This window comes from Hyaloscypha bicolor, assembly GCF_002865645.1.
Source record: "Hyaloscypha bicolor E unplaced genomic scaffold K444scaffold_118, whole genome shotgun sequence".
Lineage (NCBI taxonomy): Eukaryota > Fungi > Ascomycota > Leotiomycetes > Helotiales > Hyaloscyphaceae > Hyaloscypha > Hyaloscypha bicolor.
The window spans coordinates 1,324,587-1,344,820 of NW_020194620.1; the positions used below are offsets into that span (position 1 = coordinate 1,324,587).

At 28.2% G+C, this 20,234-nt stretch overlaps 1 protein-coding gene across 1 annotated transcript; it reads left to right on the forward strand.

The window, feature by feature from the left end:
- Positions 1-14,245: 14,245 nt before the first annotated feature.
- K444DRAFT_693855 (uncharacterized protein) lies at positions 14,246-15,620 on the forward strand (the record flags this gene model as incomplete). The annotated part of the gene is made up of 3 exons (XM_024887848.1): positions 14,246-14,758; positions 14,837-15,175; positions 15,284-15,620. Coding segments are annotated over 2 exons (802 nt in total), but the record flags the coding sequence as incomplete, so codon positions are not given.
- Between the last annotated feature and the right edge of the window lie 4,614 nt (positions 15,621-20,234).

The window sequence follows — 20,234 nt, forward strand, 5'->3', positions numbered from 1 at the left end:
TAAAGTAAAGTATAAAAATATAATTAATTCTAAGAACTAGTTCCTATTAAGAAACTAATTAATATTTATTTCCAAAGCTTATATATCTTTATATATATTATCTAGTATTTTACTAAATATATAAAAGTACTAATTCTAATTAGAGAATATAATCCCATATAAGTACTAGCCTAATTAGGCTACTAAATTCAGCTAGATACTTGCTATTAATATATATATTATAATAAATAACCTTAAACTTTGATTTCTTAATATTTACTTAAAGGCTAGCCTTTTATAATTACTAAAGAATCTTTTATATATAATTTTTATATTTAAAAAATTTATTTAAATAAATTAGAATATTATCTAGATAAGCTATATAAAAGATATTAAAGTAATTAAAGAGAATATTATTTATATATTTTTAATATATAATAGAGCTATTAATTAGGCCTTTCTAAAAAACTTTATATTTATAGGCTTTATATTTTATATGAAATATTATAAGTTTTTTGAATTCTGGATCTATTTAAATCTAATAAAATACTTCCTAAATATCTAGCTTTATATAGACCTTAGTTTAAGCTAGCTATATAAGGGTTTTATAAATAAATAAAAATAAAAATAATTCTTTTATATTAAATTATTTAGCTTATAATAATTAATATAGAATTAGAGAGCTCTATTAGCCTTTTTTATAAAGAGAATCGGGAATATAAAAGAGAACTAACTTGGTTTAATAAAGCCTTATTAGAGGTTTTTTTTAAGGAAGTATTTAATTTCTTATAGCTTATAAGTTAATTATTAATAAAGCAGGAAATATTCTAGGCTTTCTAGACTCTTGGAATTATTAATCTAAATCTTATAATTATATAGCTAATACAGAAATAAGATATTTAAAAAGATATTTATAAAGTTCTTAAACTCTTTTAGTAAAACTCTTACTAGCTATTATAGCTTTATTTTTCCTGGCTATTATTTGCCCGAAATAAACTTGTTTTTTTATTATAATTCTAGCTTTTTATTAATCTCGAAAAATAATATTATAAAGAAAAGATTTTTTTTCTTCTATAGATTTATCTAAAAAGTAGCTAGTAAAATACCTATAATATTAATTATAGGCCTTAACTAGCTCTTATAGCTTTTTTTTAAATAGTATAGTTTTAATATTTCTATTTCTGGTTTAGGAAAAACTTCTATATTTTCTAAGGCTACTTGTATTTCTTTATAAAATCGAGCTTAATTCTTTTATTATATATGGCTTTCTAAGCCCGGTTTAGGAAAAGAATAAAGGGGTTTTCTTTTTATAATCTGAGGTTTCTAGAATTTATTTATAGCTATAGTATTATATTTAAATAATTAAAAGATTATTTATATATTACTTTCTTTAATAATATAAGTTATTATATATTAAATAAAAAATACTAGAACCTTTTTATATAGTATATTACTATATATAGTATTTTATATTTAAAACAAAATCTACTTTAATTAATAATTACTTTAATTATTAAATTTCAAAATTAATATAGTAACTAAGAGATTTAAAAAGTCTTTAACTTAAGAATTATTATTCTATAAAGACTTAAATTTTTATATTAAATAGTTAACTAGTAACTATAATTTATAAAAATTAAACTAGCCTTATTAGGCTATTTTATCTCTTATCTAAGAGAGCCCTCTTATAAGTAGCTAAAATCTCTTAGTAAGTTCTTAGCTAATTAAGAACGTGATTTCTTAGTAAGCTCTTAGCTAATTAAGAACGTGACTTGAATTTGGAACTAAGAATTCGGTTTATAAGATCGGGACATCTATTAAGCCATAATTACGATTTAATGAGACATTTATTTAGCCGTCTTATAATTTGATTTCTAATAATTAGTGGATTTATAGGCCGTACTTATTATAATTAATAGAGTTATGAGTTATTCTCGTGGTTTGGTATAGCTAGATTTTATTATTTAAGTAGCTAGATTTCCCCCCTTAGAACCAGAAAATCAAGCACTCGAACCTTTAGTTTACGATCTAAAACCTTACTTTACTTTACTTTACTTTAGTCTTTAAGACTTTACCTTCTATTAATTCCGACTATTCCGACACTTTTTTAGAAGTTCGAAAGGAAATTATATATATATTTAATTCGGAGTTCTTAGTAAATATCTCTTATAATATTTCTTTATAGTTTAATACTTATTCTTTTATATAATAGTAAAGTCTTTCTCTAGTAATATTAGTTAATAGGCTATATAAATCTATTATAAAGAAAATTTGGCTAGTAAACTTAAGCGAGAGTACTAGCTTAGTTTCTAGAGAACTAGATAATTAAAAGAAAGTACTAGAAGAGAGAGAGGATATTAATATACTAGAAGTTAGGCGCTTTTTTTAATAGTTAATTTCGAAGTTTTCTTATTATTGGTTTACTAGTAATGCATGGCACCGTTATATAGGCGTGAAAGTGCTATTTGCGTAAAGTTAGTAAAGTTGTTATTCAGAAGTAGGGATTGCAGTATTATAGTATTAATATGTGATCCCTAAATCTGCTAAGCCTAAAAGGGTCTAGTCTACTAGTCGAGTTACTAATGGGACGCGAGGTCACATGACCATGTCCCGTATCCTATGTCCCATTGCCCATGTCCTATTGCCTATTACCCATATCCCGTGTCTATACACGTAACTCCCAGAGGAATAGCTATACTAATACTAGAAACTCTCTAAAAACGCGAAAAATAGTATCTCCCTCTAATTACATACAAATTCCCTAATCCGGCCTAGTACCAGATTTCCCAAATGCTCTGTATATCCATATCGCTTCTGAGGTTTTGGTTACATGCCAAAGGCTACAGCCTTTTGTATATAACTTCCCCTCCCATAATATTCTCCCATCCCATATATCTATTTTCCGCCCTATCCGTATTTGACCTATTCCTCTACGTCCAATTATATAGTATTCATATTAATTAGGCACTTAAGGGCGTTCATTGGCTTTGATTTCGTTATGGAATTAGCAGGATTCGATTCTCCCTTAATCCACTTGACTTCTGCGATTTCTCGTTATTTATATGCCTGGCAGAAGTATATTATATTAATTATTAGGCGTTTCTCTCGAGTAGTACCTAATTTGACAAGGCATTCGTATAATGACTTTGAATCTATATAGATAACTAGTAGTAGTTCCATTTCTAGTACTCTATTAATTATAGATTTGACTGAAGTACCTATATTAAAACCGTAAGCCATACTATAGAGTTCCGAAGCTAGAATACTTCTAGTAACTCTCTTGTATTTGGTAGAGAACTAGTAGATAATATTAGTATATCTAGTTCTATTTACTAGAACTAGAATATATCTGATCTGGAAGGAGAGATCTCTATTATTTGCAAATAAAGTATTTATAAAAACGATTAAATATAAGGACTTCTTTACTAGCTTTACGAATCTCAGTCCTCTGGCGGTATTCTCAATTTACTATTAAATATACTTATTAAGTATCTTTATATTAGTTTCCGAGGATTTAATAGCTTAAGTAGTAATTAATAGATTATATGAAGCTTCTGGTTAATAAACTAATATAATATATACTTCTCTTATATATTGGGCAATATATTAGTCCTTAATAGAGAGATTTTAATAAATAGTACCCCTACTACTTATAGTAGTAGTATTCTTTATAGAAATGGTTCGGAGGTTCTTATACTAGTATTCTTATATAAGGATAATTCTAGTAATATTAGTATAGATAATACCTTTATTAAATTTGAGATTATAGTTAAAAGTAAGGGATTTATGTTTCTTAGCCAAGAACTTAGCCTTATAGAGCTTTAGTTATTCTGCCTTTATAAAATCATTAGTTCTAATAAATAGGGTATTATTAGTTTAAAGGCTAATAATTCCGAAGAATTACTTGCTATAGAGTAAGTAAGGGTTATAAATTAACTATTTTATAGAGAGCTTATTAATATAGTAGGAATAGTAAGTCTTAAACTAGTAGTTCCTAGCTTCCGGTATGCTATATAGTAGTTTTATAACCTTTAGAATAGAATTATTCTTTAGATTTAGCTCTCTAGTAAGCTTATAAAGTGAATTAATATAGAAATTGCAATTAAGTAAGATTATTAATTAGATATAAGCTTGCAAGATATTATATAAATATAATTCTGTAATATCTATTATTATAGTAGTAATACTAAGGATAATTCTCTAGCTAATATATTAGATAGTAGGTAATTATATTAATATTATATATTTCTTACTATTATTATAAGCTTGGATAACTAGTTTCGATTTCTTAAGCTCTTTTTCTATACTCTTATTCTTAATCTCGTTAATAAACCGGGAGTTAAAGATATATATTTCCTTTAGTACCTGAGATCTGGAAGTAACCTTAAATATATTCTTTTTTAGAAGGCTAGTAATTTTAACTTAACGGGAATCCTTATATAGTTTATTATCCTATAGGAATACTATAATATCCGGGGTCTTATAAGGGTATTCTTTACTATACTTTAGTGAAATAGCAGGAGGAATTATACCCGTATTGCCTTTAGCCTTACTATTAGATTTGGGAACAGGTTTAGGTTTAGGGCCATTAGTAATAACCTTAATATCTCCTATATAAAAGGGCTTTATAGAGGTTAAATAGAAGATAGTATTACTATATAGTAGAGCTAGTATATAGTTCTCTCTATTAATAGCTACTAGCTTATATGGTCTATCCTAATTACTAGATTAACCGGTATTCCCTTTATACTAAATAAGAATATTCGAATTCAGGGGTAGTTTATAGATATTAGTAGTACTAGGACTATTTCGGGTATTTAAAGCATTTGTAATTTGATATCTAGCTCAAAGCTTCTGAATTTCTATTATTGCCTTTTTAAGTACTACTAATTACTATAATATAGTAGGTAATAGGGTATTATATTCGGTTATTTGAGGTAAAGTACTATAAACTAAAAGGATTGGGATAATGCTATCAGGTCCTGCAAAGTTATTAATAGCCTTAAAAGCTATTTAGAATATAATATCCTTATTAATTCTATTAACTTTGGCCATAATAATAAGATAGGTATATCGGATCGGGCTATAGTAGCATTTTATAATTCCGACGAAGTTGTGAGCTTTTATAAGAATAATCTTGACCTTGGTTCTTATAGTATTTATAAGCTAAGCAAATTCCTTACTAATAAACTGCTTTCCGGTATTTGCTATAATCTAATTAGAAGGGCCTAAATAGTTATTAATCTAGTATTACTTAAGTATATCCTAGATATATATTATACTAATATTCTAGAGCTATTAGCTAGCTTAATATTAAATATCTTTATTAATAATATAGAGTATAGGCTTACTGGAAATATAGAAAATATTAATAATAATAAAGTAGTTAAAGCTAATATTATCTCTTAGATTAAACTTGAATTATTTAGGTAATCGGCTATATTTCTAGTATTACTTATAGTACTTTATAAGATACTTAAGGGCTTCTATATTAATATTATAGCCTGCTTATTCTAGTACGTTTCAGAGCTTACTAATAAATAAATAACTAAAATAATAGTATAGATATTATAATTTGACCTCTATAAAAAAGCAGGAATTATAAGTAAAGAATTCAGAAATGAAGCCTTATAGTATAGTATTCTAAAGCAGGAAAGAGTATCCGAAATATCATATTATAGGTATATATTTTTCGGTAGAAGTAATAAGATAATTAGTAAGATTATTAAAGTAGACTCCTAGCTTATTTATATTAGCTAAGCTAAGCAAAAATAGAGTCTTTAAAGGTATAATATGAAATTATACTTGCCTAATTAGTATACTTACTATTATAGATCTAATAGAAGACATAGATCTAATACTAAACTAGATATTAACTTGACCTTTAGTAATTTTATTAAGTTTAATACTATTATTAGTTTACTAGAGAGCTTGGAATTAGTCAGAACTAGTAGTTAAGTATCTAGAGGCTCCGGTATTAATTATAATTCTATAAAAGTAGTAAGTATTATATCTTAATATACTATTAATTATAAAAGTCTGGGCGTTTTCTATTAAGGGTTTAATAGGCTTTAAGGCATGGTTTTTACCTATTATCTAGTATATAAGAAAAAGAGAAGTGAGGTTATTTATAAGGATATTAGCTATAGTTATTAGTAAAGCAGGAGTAGTAGGAGTAGCAGGAGTGGCTAAAAAGCTCTCGACTAAAATAAAATAGGAATCTAGGTAGTATTTCTCTTCTTTATCCGTTTTTACTAATAAAGCCTTAAAAGTATTATTTACTAGTTTGTCTTTACTATCCTTATTACCTTCTTTACCTTTGGCTTCAGTAATATACTATATATAAGTACTACTAAAGCATTTATTAAAGTTATAGGTATTTCGGGATCTGAACTAATAGATATTTCTATCCCTAAATCGAGCCTTTTTAGCCTCTTATTCCTCTGGTATATGCTTTTATAAGCGGTATTCGGGTTTCTTATATATAAAATACGACTTCGGAATATAATTATTATAATTATAGGGCTTGGAGTAGTTATTACGGGTTCCGAAGTTACGGCTAGATCCGTATTAATAATTTCTGGAGGAATAATAGCTTAGAGGGTTCTGAGAATAGTATTATTAATTAGTAAAGAAGGTTTCGGGATTAGCTTATTATTTGCTCTTATATATAGTAATAGATAACTAGAGCTTATTAATAAGCTAGCCGAGATTTGCAGGAGGGTCTGAGATTATATATCTATATATCTAGGAGCCTTAGTAAGAGGTAATAATCTTATTATAAAGGAATTCGGTATTTCGTAAGTTAGGTATAAGACCGTACTATAGTTAATATAGTTTATTAATTAGTAGTTAAATAGTCTCAAATATTGTCTTTTCCGGAAATTTAGCCATTATAGAAGCTAATATAGTAGTATTCCACTTGTCTAAATTTCGATATTCGAATCCAGGGCCTTTAAAAAAGCTATAGATATTAATATAAGCCTCTTTATATATATATTAAGAGAGCTAGTTATTATAGAAATAGTCTTGAACTAGTTCCTTTAGTATAGTAGGAAAAGCTCGCATTAGTACCTCTTATAGAAGCTCTATATATTAGTAGATATTAAGGAAAATAGTAAGTTTGCGGTTAAAATTACTATTAGATCCATTATACTTTTACTCTTTAGTATAGATCTTGGCGACTTCCCCGATAAGTCTTATAGTTAAAGGAAATTGGGGGTTATTCGGATATAGTTATAGTAATAGTAGTAATAGGAGTATACTATTTGCTTCTAGAGCTTCCGTACTAGTATATAAATCTAGTAGAGGTATTAAAGATAACAGGTTCTAGGTACTTGTTTTTTATAAGAGTAATAAAGCCTAATAGGATTAGTTCCTTAATAAGGTCTGATCTGGCTACTAATATATCCTTATTTAATTATATATACTATTTATTTTCTTTTATAATAATATATAGGATATTCGTAATAGTATTAGTACCGCTATTCTATTATATAAATACGCCGCCGTACTAAAGGGTCTTATATAGGTATAATATCTCCGGGAGTTCGAATTTATTAAAGTTTCCTCGATAGGTAAAGTTCTTAAAGTTATATCTAAATAGCTCCTAAAGGTTATTATTAACTATTTTATAGAGAATATATTGAAATAGCTTAGTATTTAAGAACTTAGTTATCTCGTCTGCCTTAATAGAGTTTAGGTTAATTCTATATCTCTACTTTTTTACTAATTCCTTGAAATTATTATTATTTATAGAGTAATCGGATTAGATAGATCCGATAAAGAAATCGTCTACTATAGTATATTCCGCTATTATATATTCTATAGGCTCGTACCTAGTTCGAAATATAGTAGTTCGTAAGAAGGGTAGGTTTATAAGAAGGAGAGTAGTTTATAAGATAGGTGGTTTATAATAGGTATTATATTTAAGGTAAAAATTTCGTCTATAACGAGAAATTTAGGAAGTGAAATTTAAGAAGTAAAATATCGAGATTCCGGGAGGACTTGACGGTTCTAAAGCTTAAGAGCCCTAGGGGTTCAAAAGAAGGTGGTTTTTAAAAGGGTTTTATAGGAGTTAAATGGAAATAAAATAGAATAGTCAAATAGCTAACCGTTTTGGTACTTGGCAAGATCAAGTACTTTTCCTGCCTATATAACCGAATTACAGGTAATAGAACTAATAGATATTTCCCCCTTTAATATAGTATAATCGGGCCTTAGTAAGATTAAGTATCTTTCCTGCCTATATAACCGAATTATAAGTAATAGGATTAATAGTTATCTCCTCTTTAACTGGAATAATGGCTTTATTCCTAAGTAACCGAATCTTAGGTAAGTATAGCTTAATCCTTCCTAATCTATAAGTACTAAATAGGTCTTATTCTAATCTAAATACAAACTAATTAGTATTGGTTTACTAGTAATATATGGTACCGTTATATAGGTATAGAAGTACTATTTATATAAGGTTAGTAAAGTTATTATTTAGAAGTAGGGATTATAGTATTATAGTATTAATATATAATTCCTAAATCTGCTAAGCCTAAAGGGGTCTAGTTTACTAGTCGAGTTACTAATAGGATATAAGGTTATATAATTATGTCCTGTATCCCATATCTCATTACTTATATCCCATTACTTATTACTTATATCCCGTATCTATATATGTAACTTCCAGAGAAATAGCTATACTAATACTTATATTATTCCAGATTTATATTTAATAAAAGAAAGAAAAAAGGCCTTAAAAATTGGCCCGGAATTATTATATAAAAAGAGAGATTTATTATTTATAATATTAAATAATAGAAAAGGAATTCTAGCTTGGAATTTTAACTATTTAGGGCTATTAAAACTAGAAGTATCTCTATTATTAGAAATTTGTACTATTTTATATAAAGCTTAATAAAAGCCTAGCTTTTTAGTACTAAGGGTATTAGTTCTAGTAGTTAATAAATTTATATAGAAATAATTAGATATAGAAATCTTTAAATATTATAATAGGCTCTATTAAAATACTTACTTTCTAGTAAAAAAAAAGAAGGCCTTTAAATATTATATAGTATAAGTAGTATTATAAGCAAATAAGGTTACTATTAGAGATACTAACTTATTTCTAAATATAGACGAGTTCTCGGAGTATTTTACTAGCTATATAATTACGAGTTTAGTAAATTACTTCTCGAGTTATAATTAATTTCCTTTAGCTAAGAAATATAGAAATATAACGGAATTTATAACTTTATATAGACTTCTTTACTATATTAGAATTCTCTAAAGAAATATAAATTCAGTTATTTAGTTTATTCGAATTATATACTATATTTTTTAAGATTTAATACTATTAGTTTATATAGCTTACTTTAATAATATTAAAGTTCGGAGTTCTATTACTATTTATAATAATACTAAAAACTTGTTTAATATCTAAAGATTTATATAAGAATATATTTAGAACTTGGATTAGGTTCTTATATTACTAGAGTATACTAGATTAATTATATCCGGCCCAAAATTATAATAGTATATAAATAGTATTTAAATTATTAGTTATATTTATTCTTTTAAAGAAAAACTACCGGAAACCGCAAAAATTATTAAAATTCTAAAATAGCTAGTTCTTTAAAATATTATATAAGCCTGTACTTTTATTAGTATTTATATTTATTATTGAATCTAAATTACTTGCTTTATTAAAATTATAGCTTCTATTTATAAACTTTTCCGGAAAAATTAGGTATTTATCTAGATATATAAATACTAGCTTATAATAGATACCCTTAAAACTCTTTTAACCTCTTTTTCTATATTAGTTATATTAAACTTTTTACTAGATACCGGATTAATTATTCTTATAGTAAATACTAGTCTTATTAAATAAAGTATAGTTTTAATATAGATTGGCTAATATAATAGAAAGTACTATCCCGTATAATATAAAAGTAATTATTAGAATCGAGTTAAGGCATCTTATAATACTATAAAGTATAAATATAAAAGGGTTTTAAAGGTATTTATAAAATACTATAGTTAGCTCTATAAAATAAAGTTTCTTTTAGAAATTAATATAAATATTCTAGTTATATAATTTAATAGTACTATTTTGAATCTATTCGGATTATTACTTATAAGATAAATTACTTAGATTTACCTATTTAACTTTAATATTAAGTATATATTAGAAAAGAAGTATATAGTAATAGATAATTTATTATATTAACTATATATAATTCTGGAAGTAAAGAAAAAGAAAAAGAAAGAAAATATTAAAGATTTTATAAATATCTAATTATTCTTTCTAAGAATTATATCTATCTATATTTCTAGCTTAATATTACTTACCTAGAATTTTTATTTTTATTTAATTATTATTATAAAGAAATAACCCGAAATAAACTTTTATCTAGAAAGCTTTTATTTTATATATTACTAATAATATATTTACTAACTTATTATACTTATTTGGCTAGTAAAATAAAATACTATAGAATATTAGCTATTTAAGAATAATACTATTAAGTTCTTTATATAAAATAAGATACTTTTCTGGCGAAATTAAGATATATCTAAAAAAGATAATTAATTTCCTAAAAGAGCAAGAAAATATTAAGATAATAACTTATAAAATTAAGAGTTATAAGTTTAAAGAGGCTACTTTCTATAAAGTTATAAACCGTTTTTAGTAAAATAAATAATATAAAAATATAAAAATATATATTAAAATATATATTAAGAATTACAAGTAATATTAATTTATAGCTTATATAAGAATAAAAAGTAAGCTATATTCTATTTAAATACAAGTATTATAATATAAAGTAGCTTTAGATATAGTTTATATACCTTTATATTTTAATAAAAACAAGCTAGTACTAGCTAGAGAAAAAGGCTCGAAATGAATTAAAGAAAGAGTACTAAAGAATACTAATATTCGATTAATTATTCGGTTTATTTTCAAAGATATTATTTACAGATATAGAGTTTTTCTAAAGCTAGTTATAGATAGGAGACCGGAGAATAATAATACTATTATAAAAGAGCTTATAATAATATACGGAATCTATTATATTATTACTTTTACTTTTAATTCTCTAGCTAATAGAATAATTAAAAGGAAATATAAGCCTATAATTACTATTCTAACTAAAGCTATTAAAGATAGTATTAATAATTGGGTTTTTCATTTTCTAGCTATATTTTAGGCTAATTAAATAATAGCTAAAGTTACTACTAGTTATATACTCTTTTATTTTAAAAGAAATCGAGAAAGTCTTTTACTAATAAATCTGAACTATTTAACTTGAAATATATTACTATAATATAAAGTTTCTTCTATTTCTAACTTACTTATTATATATATAATAATAATTTAAGTAAAGAAATATAGATCTAAATAAAGTACTTTTAGTAATATATTACTATTAGAAATATAAAAAGGAAGTATTTAATAATACCTATATTTTAAGGCTATTCGGATATTTTTCTATTAGAGATATTATTTTTCTTTATAATATTAGGCTAGAAAACAACCATTTATTAAAGCTTTATTATTACTAGAAAGAACTATTTAGAATCTTTAGAGCTAGCTAGATAATTAGTACTTTTATAATTATAGAACTAGATAGTATTCTTTAAGTAAAAACTATAATTATAAGCCGTTTTAAGAAGTTTGTCTTTTATAATACTATCTCAGAAATCTTATATAATCTATATTACCGGAATAAAAAAGTATTAGAGCAGATCTATAGCCTAGTTTAAAGGAAATCTAATATTTATAAAAAAGTACTATTTCCGGATATAGAGATTAGTATTTTAGAGAAGAAGAATATTAATTCGGACCGGAAAAACCAGATTATAATTTAATAAGAGTAGTAAAGAAGAAAGAAAGAGATTATAAGGAAAAGAAATTAAACTTATATTTTGGCTAGAGCTAGTTTTATAGTAATTATTGGGCCTTAAAGGAGAGAATAAAGAAAAGTAAAAGAAAGGTACTATTAAGGAAAGTAGCTATATATAAATCGAGTATTTCTTTTATATAGAAGAATATTTCTTATATTTTATTATAATTAGAAAATCTTAAGAATAATAAGAGAGTTAGAAAAGAAAAAAAGATATTATATTATTAGTTAACTGAGATTAAAAAATATAAAAAAAGAGAAATTTGAAATTAATATATAGGTATTTATTTATATATATAATAGCTATAAATAGAATTTTATAAGAGAAAGTTAATAAAGAATACTAGTAAATAAAAGATTAATTATATTTAATTACTAGAAGATATTGCAAGTTTCTTAACCTATAGCCCTAAATTCTTAAGAATAATAAAGTAGAAAATAGTTAGAAGTAATATTCTTATTTAGCTTTATTCTATTAGCTATATTTAAAGCTCTTATATTTATATTATAGCCGGAATTTAGTAAAAGAGGAAGTTACTTTTATTAAATACTAGTATATAAGAATTAGAAATTAGAATCTACTACTATTAGAACTTGAATTTAAATAGAATTTAGAAGAGGAAAATTATATAAAAAGAATATTTATTTTTATAATACATTTAAAAATAGTTAGTATAAGTACTAGTATAAAAAAGGCATTAATAGTAAACTTTAAAATATTAGAACTTAGTAATATTTTAATATCTTATATAGGCTTTATTATTAAGTTAATTAACTTTAAAGCCTTATATAACTACTATACTAAATTCTTAAATATTAAATAAATTATAATTACTATCTATAAAGAAGTATTTATTATTATAGTTATAAAGAATATAGTTAGCTTTAAAATAAATACTAGAGACTAAAATAAGATCTATAGATATATAAAATAAAATCTATTAGAAGAAGAAAATTATAAGAAGGGAATTATATAAAAATAAAAAGAGATATATTACCTGCTTATTTAATATTATAATACTATTATTTATTTTTATAGGCGGCTTATAAGCTAGTAGAATAATAAAGGAAGTATTTTTTAGAGTTAGTTATAATAAACGGAATATTAGAAAGAAAAGCTTAAATAGTAAAAAAGTAATAAAAGTAGTTAATAGATATAGAGGCCGGATATAGATAAAGGTATTTAAAAGAAGAAGTTATTATAGAAAGAAAAATAAAGTAAAAGAATATAGGAATTATATTATAAGAAAAGTAATTCGGAAGAGTTAGAGAATAAAATAAATATAGTAGAAAGCGGGAAATAATATAGAAGAGTTATATAGAAAAGAGAACGGATTATTCTAGAAAGAAATAAAAGAGAATATTAGATAAATATTAGATAAAAGAGAAAAGCAGGAAATATATTTTCTTAATTTATTATAAAAAGAATAGGTAATTCTTTAAGAAAAAAGAAAAGAAGAATTAGAAATATATAAAGAACTAGGAAATAAGGAAATAATACTTAGTAGCTTATTTTTAAAATATTAGAAAAGAAGTATAGAATATTAGAAAAAAAATAGTAAAATACTTTTTATTTGAAAAAAGTTAATAATTTTATAAATACTATAGTTTTATATCTATTATCTAATATATATAAAAGAGAGTTCGGTTTTCTGAAAAAAGAAAGTATTTTATAGGAAATTATTATAAGAAAGAAAGCTAAATAAAGCAGGAGTTAGAAAAGAAAAGGAAATATTATAGTACTAGTTAAAGGAGATTAGTAAAGAATGAAAAAAGAAAGGGAATTATAAAGTATTTATTTATATATATAATAGCTATATCCGGGATTTTATAAGGAAAAGTTAATAAAGCCAGAAAGAAAATACAGAATTAATAAGTAATATTATTTTAAAGCTTAATACTAATTACTAATTTTCGCTACTAAAATACTAGCTTTCTTTAGAAATAATAAATAGAAAAGTACTTAGATATACTATTTCTATTTAGAACTATACTATCTGTAAGATTTACTACTTTTATACTTTTATAATAGCTAGAACTCAATAGGCTATTTAATAGGAGATATCTACCGGTTTTTTTACTTCCCTTACTTTTATACCCATACTTTACCTACCTTTAGAACTCACTTAATATACTCTAGCCCTTTGGCCCCAGGCTCTAGAACTTATTATAAGTAGAGCTAGAATAGGCTAAATGGCCCCCCCTGACTCTCCGGGCTCTAGCCCCCCTCCCATTGACTTTTAAGAGCTCGGAGACCTTCCAGAGGGCCCTAGCAAATAGCTAGACCTACTTACTAGCTCCCTACTAGCTCGGTTTAGCCAGGGAGCTCAATTCGCATTTGATTTAGCTATAAATCCTATCTCTTTAGACGAACTCGCAGCCCCTTTTCCTCAGCCTAATTCGGCTAGTGCGGCTCGACTGAGCCGCCTCCAGAACGGGCTAAAGCGGGGCCCTAGCTCGAGCGATATCAATAGTAATATTGATAAGGAACACCAAAACCACGGAAACCACCACCAGTACCAGAATCAAGCTTCAAACGAAGCTAAATTACTGATTCGTCAAGCCCGGGACTTAATAGTCAAAGCTATTACTATTACTCCGTCACATGACCAGCAATCTCGACTACTAGATCTAGTAGAAATCTTCAGAGAATACACTGAATTCGGCCGCATCCGCCATACTAGTACTTTACTAGCCTCCCAAGTAGCAAACCTCGAAAATACTACTAAACGGATCGAAATTCAAGCAAGAACTCAAGCTAAACCAGATACTCAAGCTATTCAAGCTAAAACTACCTCCGGAAAGCCTACTTGGGCTAAAATCGCTACTCAAGAACTACCACACTCGGAAAAGGACTGGACTATAGTATCACACACTAAGTCCAAAAATCAGGGAGGAAAAGGCCCTAGTACACTTACTAGTGGCGGTAGTGCTCGTGACACTAAGAAACCACCTAGTGGTTCTAGTGCCCGTAATACTAGTACAAAATCTATAGCCCTCTCTAGGAAAAGCACCTTCCTACTAGCTCATATAGAGCAGGCTAGCTTGTTTTCAGCTATTTCCGTCCGCAATTTGCTTAATAATGCTTTCCGCGCTAAGGGAATCAAGGGACTAGTAATCTCTATAGTCTCTCTTTCCTCAAAGGGTAATATTATAGTTAATACTACCCCTGAGTTCAACTCTGACTTTTTGGTTCAAAACGAAGCTACTATAAAGGGGGTACTTCCCTTAGTAAAAAGCATATAAAAAGGAGAGCCCTGGTATAAAGTTATTATCCACGGTCTACCTATTCGTGAGTTCGATATACCCGAAGGAATGGACTTAGTCCTAGAAGAGATCAAGACCTTTAATAAGGGTCTAGAGCCTATTGGCCAGCCCTATTGGGCTACTTCTAAGGAAAAGAGAGACTCAGGCCTCCAGCGAGCCGGTTCAGTAGTAGTAGCATTCCCTACCGAGATTCAAGCTAATAGAGCTATTAAAAACAGACTCCTTATAGCCGGAATCTCTGCTAAAGTAGTAAAATACCATACTATCTCTAGCACTGCGCAGTGTACTAAGTGTGCAGGGTACGGGCACTTAGACTCTATTTGCAAAAAAGACCCTAAGTATTTGCTATATAGTGAGGAGCACGTGACAGAGAATCATTTCTGCTCTATCTGTAAAAAGAAGGGTAAAAAATGCCCCCACGTGACTACTAAATGCGCCAACTGCTCTAGTACTACCCACTTAGCTAGTTCTAAGCTATGTGAGGTCTACTTAGCAATCAAACAAGCTGCTACTACTCCTACTATTACTATTAATGAGTAGCTATATTAAAGTACTACAAATTAATATAAATCGTAGTGGCCCTACTACTGAAAACGTCTTGCAAATGGCTATAGAACTGGATATTAAAGTCCTAGTAATTCAAGAGCCCTGGATTATAGCAAGGGATAGTACTAATCGGGGATATCATTCCATTATACACCCTAGCTATTTCCAAATACTCCCGAATTACAGTACCTTGAGACCTAGAACTCTAGTTTACATAGCTCGCGAACTACAGGCTAGTCTAGCTCAAAACTCACCAAGTGATCCTGATTACCTAATTATAGACTTGAGTCTAGGTGTACTAAAAATGCAGCTAATTAATTTCTATAATACAGTTTACCCAGAAGACCCTAATAGTATATTAACTATACTAAGAGAGGATATTTTACCTACTACTCTCTTAGATAGCTCTCTATTACTAGGCGATTTTAATACGCATCATCCTTGGTGGGATCCCCTTAAACCTCAAAGCACTCATGCAATCCATTTAATTAGCTATATAGAGAACCACTCTTTAAGGCTATTAAATAAAATAGGGGAAGGTACCTTCTATAGGCCTAATATGTCCATTCCTTCCGTATTAGACTTAAGTTTTGCTACTAGTGGAATAGTAACTAAGATCAAAGACTGGCAAGTGCTACCAGACTTAGGTTCAGATCACTTTGGGGTGCTATTTACTATTAGTAAGTCGACTTATAGGCCTAGTTCTAATCCAGTCAGATTTAATACTAAAAAAGCGGACTGGGCTAAATTTACAAGCTATCTCACTAATAGCCTTGAGAATATGCCCTTTCCACTTACTAGTATACCTGGAACCCAGGAACTAGACCTATTAGCAGAAGACTTTACTAATAGAATAGTAGAAGCAGCTAGTAATAGTATTCCAAAATCTACTACTAGTCCGTATTCTAAACCCTAGTGGAATGAAGACTTAAAAACCTTACGTAAATCAATGCTATACTATAGCCGTAAGTATAAAGCTTCAGGGTATACTCTCTATAAACAAGAACTCCAAAATGCAAAGAATACCTATTTTAATGCTATTAAAAGCACTAAACTAGCACACTGGAATAAGTTCTTAGAGAATAAAGACTCCCAGTCAATTTATAAAGCTATGAAATATACTAAGGATACTATATATCAACCTATTCCTAGTATCCTAAATAGTAATAGCTCAAATGAGCTAAAATCGACTTTCCAAGAGAAGTGTAATATCTTTAGAACTGTGCTTTTCCCACCCCCTCCTAGTGCAGCACCTATTAGTCTAATAGACTATAGGCCTAGCTCAAAGTGGGACTGGCCTATTTTATCTAAAATAGAACTAGAATAAGCCTGTACTTCTAAGATAAAAGGGAAAACCCCTGGACCAGACTTAGTTACTCAAGAGATTATAGTCCACGCTTATAGAGCTTCTCCAGATATCTTTTATAGGCTATATTCCTTATTTATTAATAAGGAATACTACCCTAAAGTCTGGAAACAAGCTACTGGCTTTATTCTAAAGAAATCAGGGAAACCAAACTATTCCCTACCTAAAGCATATCGAGTTATTTCCCTACTTAATTGCTTAGGGAAGGTTTCTGAGAGAATACTAGCTAGGCGACTTAGCTATTTAGCCGAGACTAGTAACCTACTGCACCATACTCAAATGGGAGGTAGGCTCCACAAGTCAGCTATTAATACTGCTCTACTATTACAAAATGAAGTAGAATTAAATAAGTCCTATAAGCTGAAAACTAGTACTCTCTTCCTAGATATCAAAGGCGCCTTCGATCACGTGTCCAAGAATAGGCTATTACAGATTATGATTAGTTTACTACTACCTACTAGCCTTATTCTATGGGTATCGTCATTCCTAGACGACCGGGTATTAAGGCTAGCTTTTAATAATAATATTAAAGCATTTAGGTCTATACTTACTAGCATTCCACAAGGGAGCCCTATATCCCCTATACTATTCCTTATCTATATCCGAGACTTATTTAAATCTGCAAATATTAAATTCAGATCCTATTTAGATAATATATCCCTTACTACCGCTTCTAAAAGTCTTAAAAAGAATATAAAGACCCTAGAACGGGAAGTAAAGGATATAGTCGATTTAGGGAAAAAGAATGCTATTAGCTTTAATATAGATAAAACTGAGCTTATTCATTTTAATAATTCCAAAAATAAGCCTAGTCTAAAACTACCTAATAGGGAACTAGTTTCCCCTAGCAAAGTAGTCAAATGGCTAGGGATCTATTTCAATGAAAACCTCAGATTTAAGGAACATATAGCCTATAGGGCTTCCAAAGCAAAACAAGCCTTTTATAGGGTACAGAGACTTACAAATATATCACGCGGTTTATCCCCTTTTGCAATTAGACAGCTATATTTAGCCTGTATTACTAGTGTAATGGACTATGGTTCTATACTATAGTGGAAGACTGAAAATAAAGCTCAGATTCGGCCTTTACAGGCTATTCAAAACCTAGCCCTAAGGAAGACTTTAGGAGTATTTAAAACTGCCCCTATTATTCCTATGGAGGTCGAATTAGCTTTAGCTCCACCTATTATAAGGCTAAACCATAGTCGACGTCGATATGCCTTCCGAATCCTTAAACTAAGTCTAAAACACCCTATTAGACTAGAGTTCGAGAAGTCCTTCCAAAGATCTAGGGATTTAGAAGTAATAGAATCTGATATAGACTCTATTTATAGTCTAAATACTGATCTAAAGCGAGATTGCTTGGCTAAAAAGTCTCAAATAGAAACTATAGTGGATTCTATTAGTAATCTAGTAGACCCTAGAGATCTAGAGACTATAAGACACTTTTACTTTGCTCCCTGGAACAGAGAAGTACCTTATAAAATCACTATATCAAAACAGCCAAAGGAAGAGACTGCTATATTACATAATCTCTATCTGAAGACTTTATATAATAATAGCTCCGTACTATCTATATATACAGACGGATCTCAGACTGAAAAAGGAATCGGAGTAGGCCTAGGGCTCGCAGTTTATAGTCACGAAACTCCTTATATTCCGGTCGTAGCTAAATATAGAGAAAGCCAGAATATAGGAGCTAGTACTATAGTCTATAATAGAGAACTAGAAGGCGTTACTAGGGCTATTAAATATGCTAGTAGTAAAGCAAAGAGAGGGGAGCTTTATAATATCTATATAGATAACCAAGCTAGTTTACTAAGATTAAAAACTCCTTCTAATAAGCCAGGACAAAGTTAATAGATTAGAGCTATACTAGCTACTAAGGCCCTTAAAGCTAAAGGAGCTAATATAGAACTAATCTGGGTTCCAGGGCATACAGATATAATAGGGAACAAAGAAGCAGACGAACTAGCTAAGCTAGGCACTACTTCTCCTATATTAGAACCTGAATTAGTAAAAACCTCCTTTGCTTTCCTAGGGGTCGAAATTAATAAAGTTAAGAAACTAGAGTATAGACTACTTTTAGAATCTTATACTAAACCGAAAACCTAGCTAGAATCATATAGTAATATATATCCGTGGAAAGTAACCAGAAAAATAAACCTACCTATGGGAATACTTAGGCCTATAGCTAGTGCCTTCTTCTAGCTAAAGCTAGGCCACGGATATTTAAAGTCCTATTTATATAGGCTAAAAATAGCGTCTAATAACAAATGCAAATGTGGCAAAACTGAGAATACAAAGCACCTCCTTCTATATTATATGCTATATAGAGAGGAACGTTTTAGACTATTTAGTCTATTTAAAGGGAGCTTGGAAGCTAGTGCTTTTAACCTACGGTTGCTATTACATACGGAAATTGGGATATCAAATATACTAGTATTCTTAAAAGAAACTAGTATATATATAAGAAAATGGCATATTGAGCGAAGCGTGGAAGTAGAAGAAGTGGAAATAGGAGAGGAAATAGGGGAGGAAATAGGGGAGGAAATAGGGGAGGAAATAGGGGAGGAAATAGGGGAGGAAATAGGGGAGGAAATAGGAGAAGGGGAATAGGGAAAAAGGAAAAGGGAAATAGGGAATAGGAGAGGAATTGCGATTTATACTCATTTTCTTTATTTCCTTAAGTTTTTATTTCAGGGGTACGTCCCCAACCATTTATTACACCTATATTGGAATTTGGGCCTGTATATTAGCTACTGAAACACACGCTAGCTTAGCTGGCCGTGCTACATAGTTCTAAACTAATAAAGCACGTTAAAAGAAGAAAAAAAAAATAATAATATCTTTAGAATTATACTTTTTCTATTATTCCCTAATACTAAGCCTATTAGCTTAATAAACTATAGGCCTAGTTTAAAGTAGAACTGGCCTATTTTATCTAAAATAGAGCTAGAGTAAGTATATATTTCTAAGATAAAGGAGAAAACTCTAGAACTAGACTTAGTTATTTAAGAGATTATAGTTTATATTTATAAAGCTTCTCTAGATATTTTTTATAGGCTATATTTCTTATTTATTAATAAAGGATATTATTCTAAAGTCTGGAAATAAGCTATTAGCTTTATTCTAAAGAAATTAGGGAAACCAAACTATTTCTTACCTAAAGTATA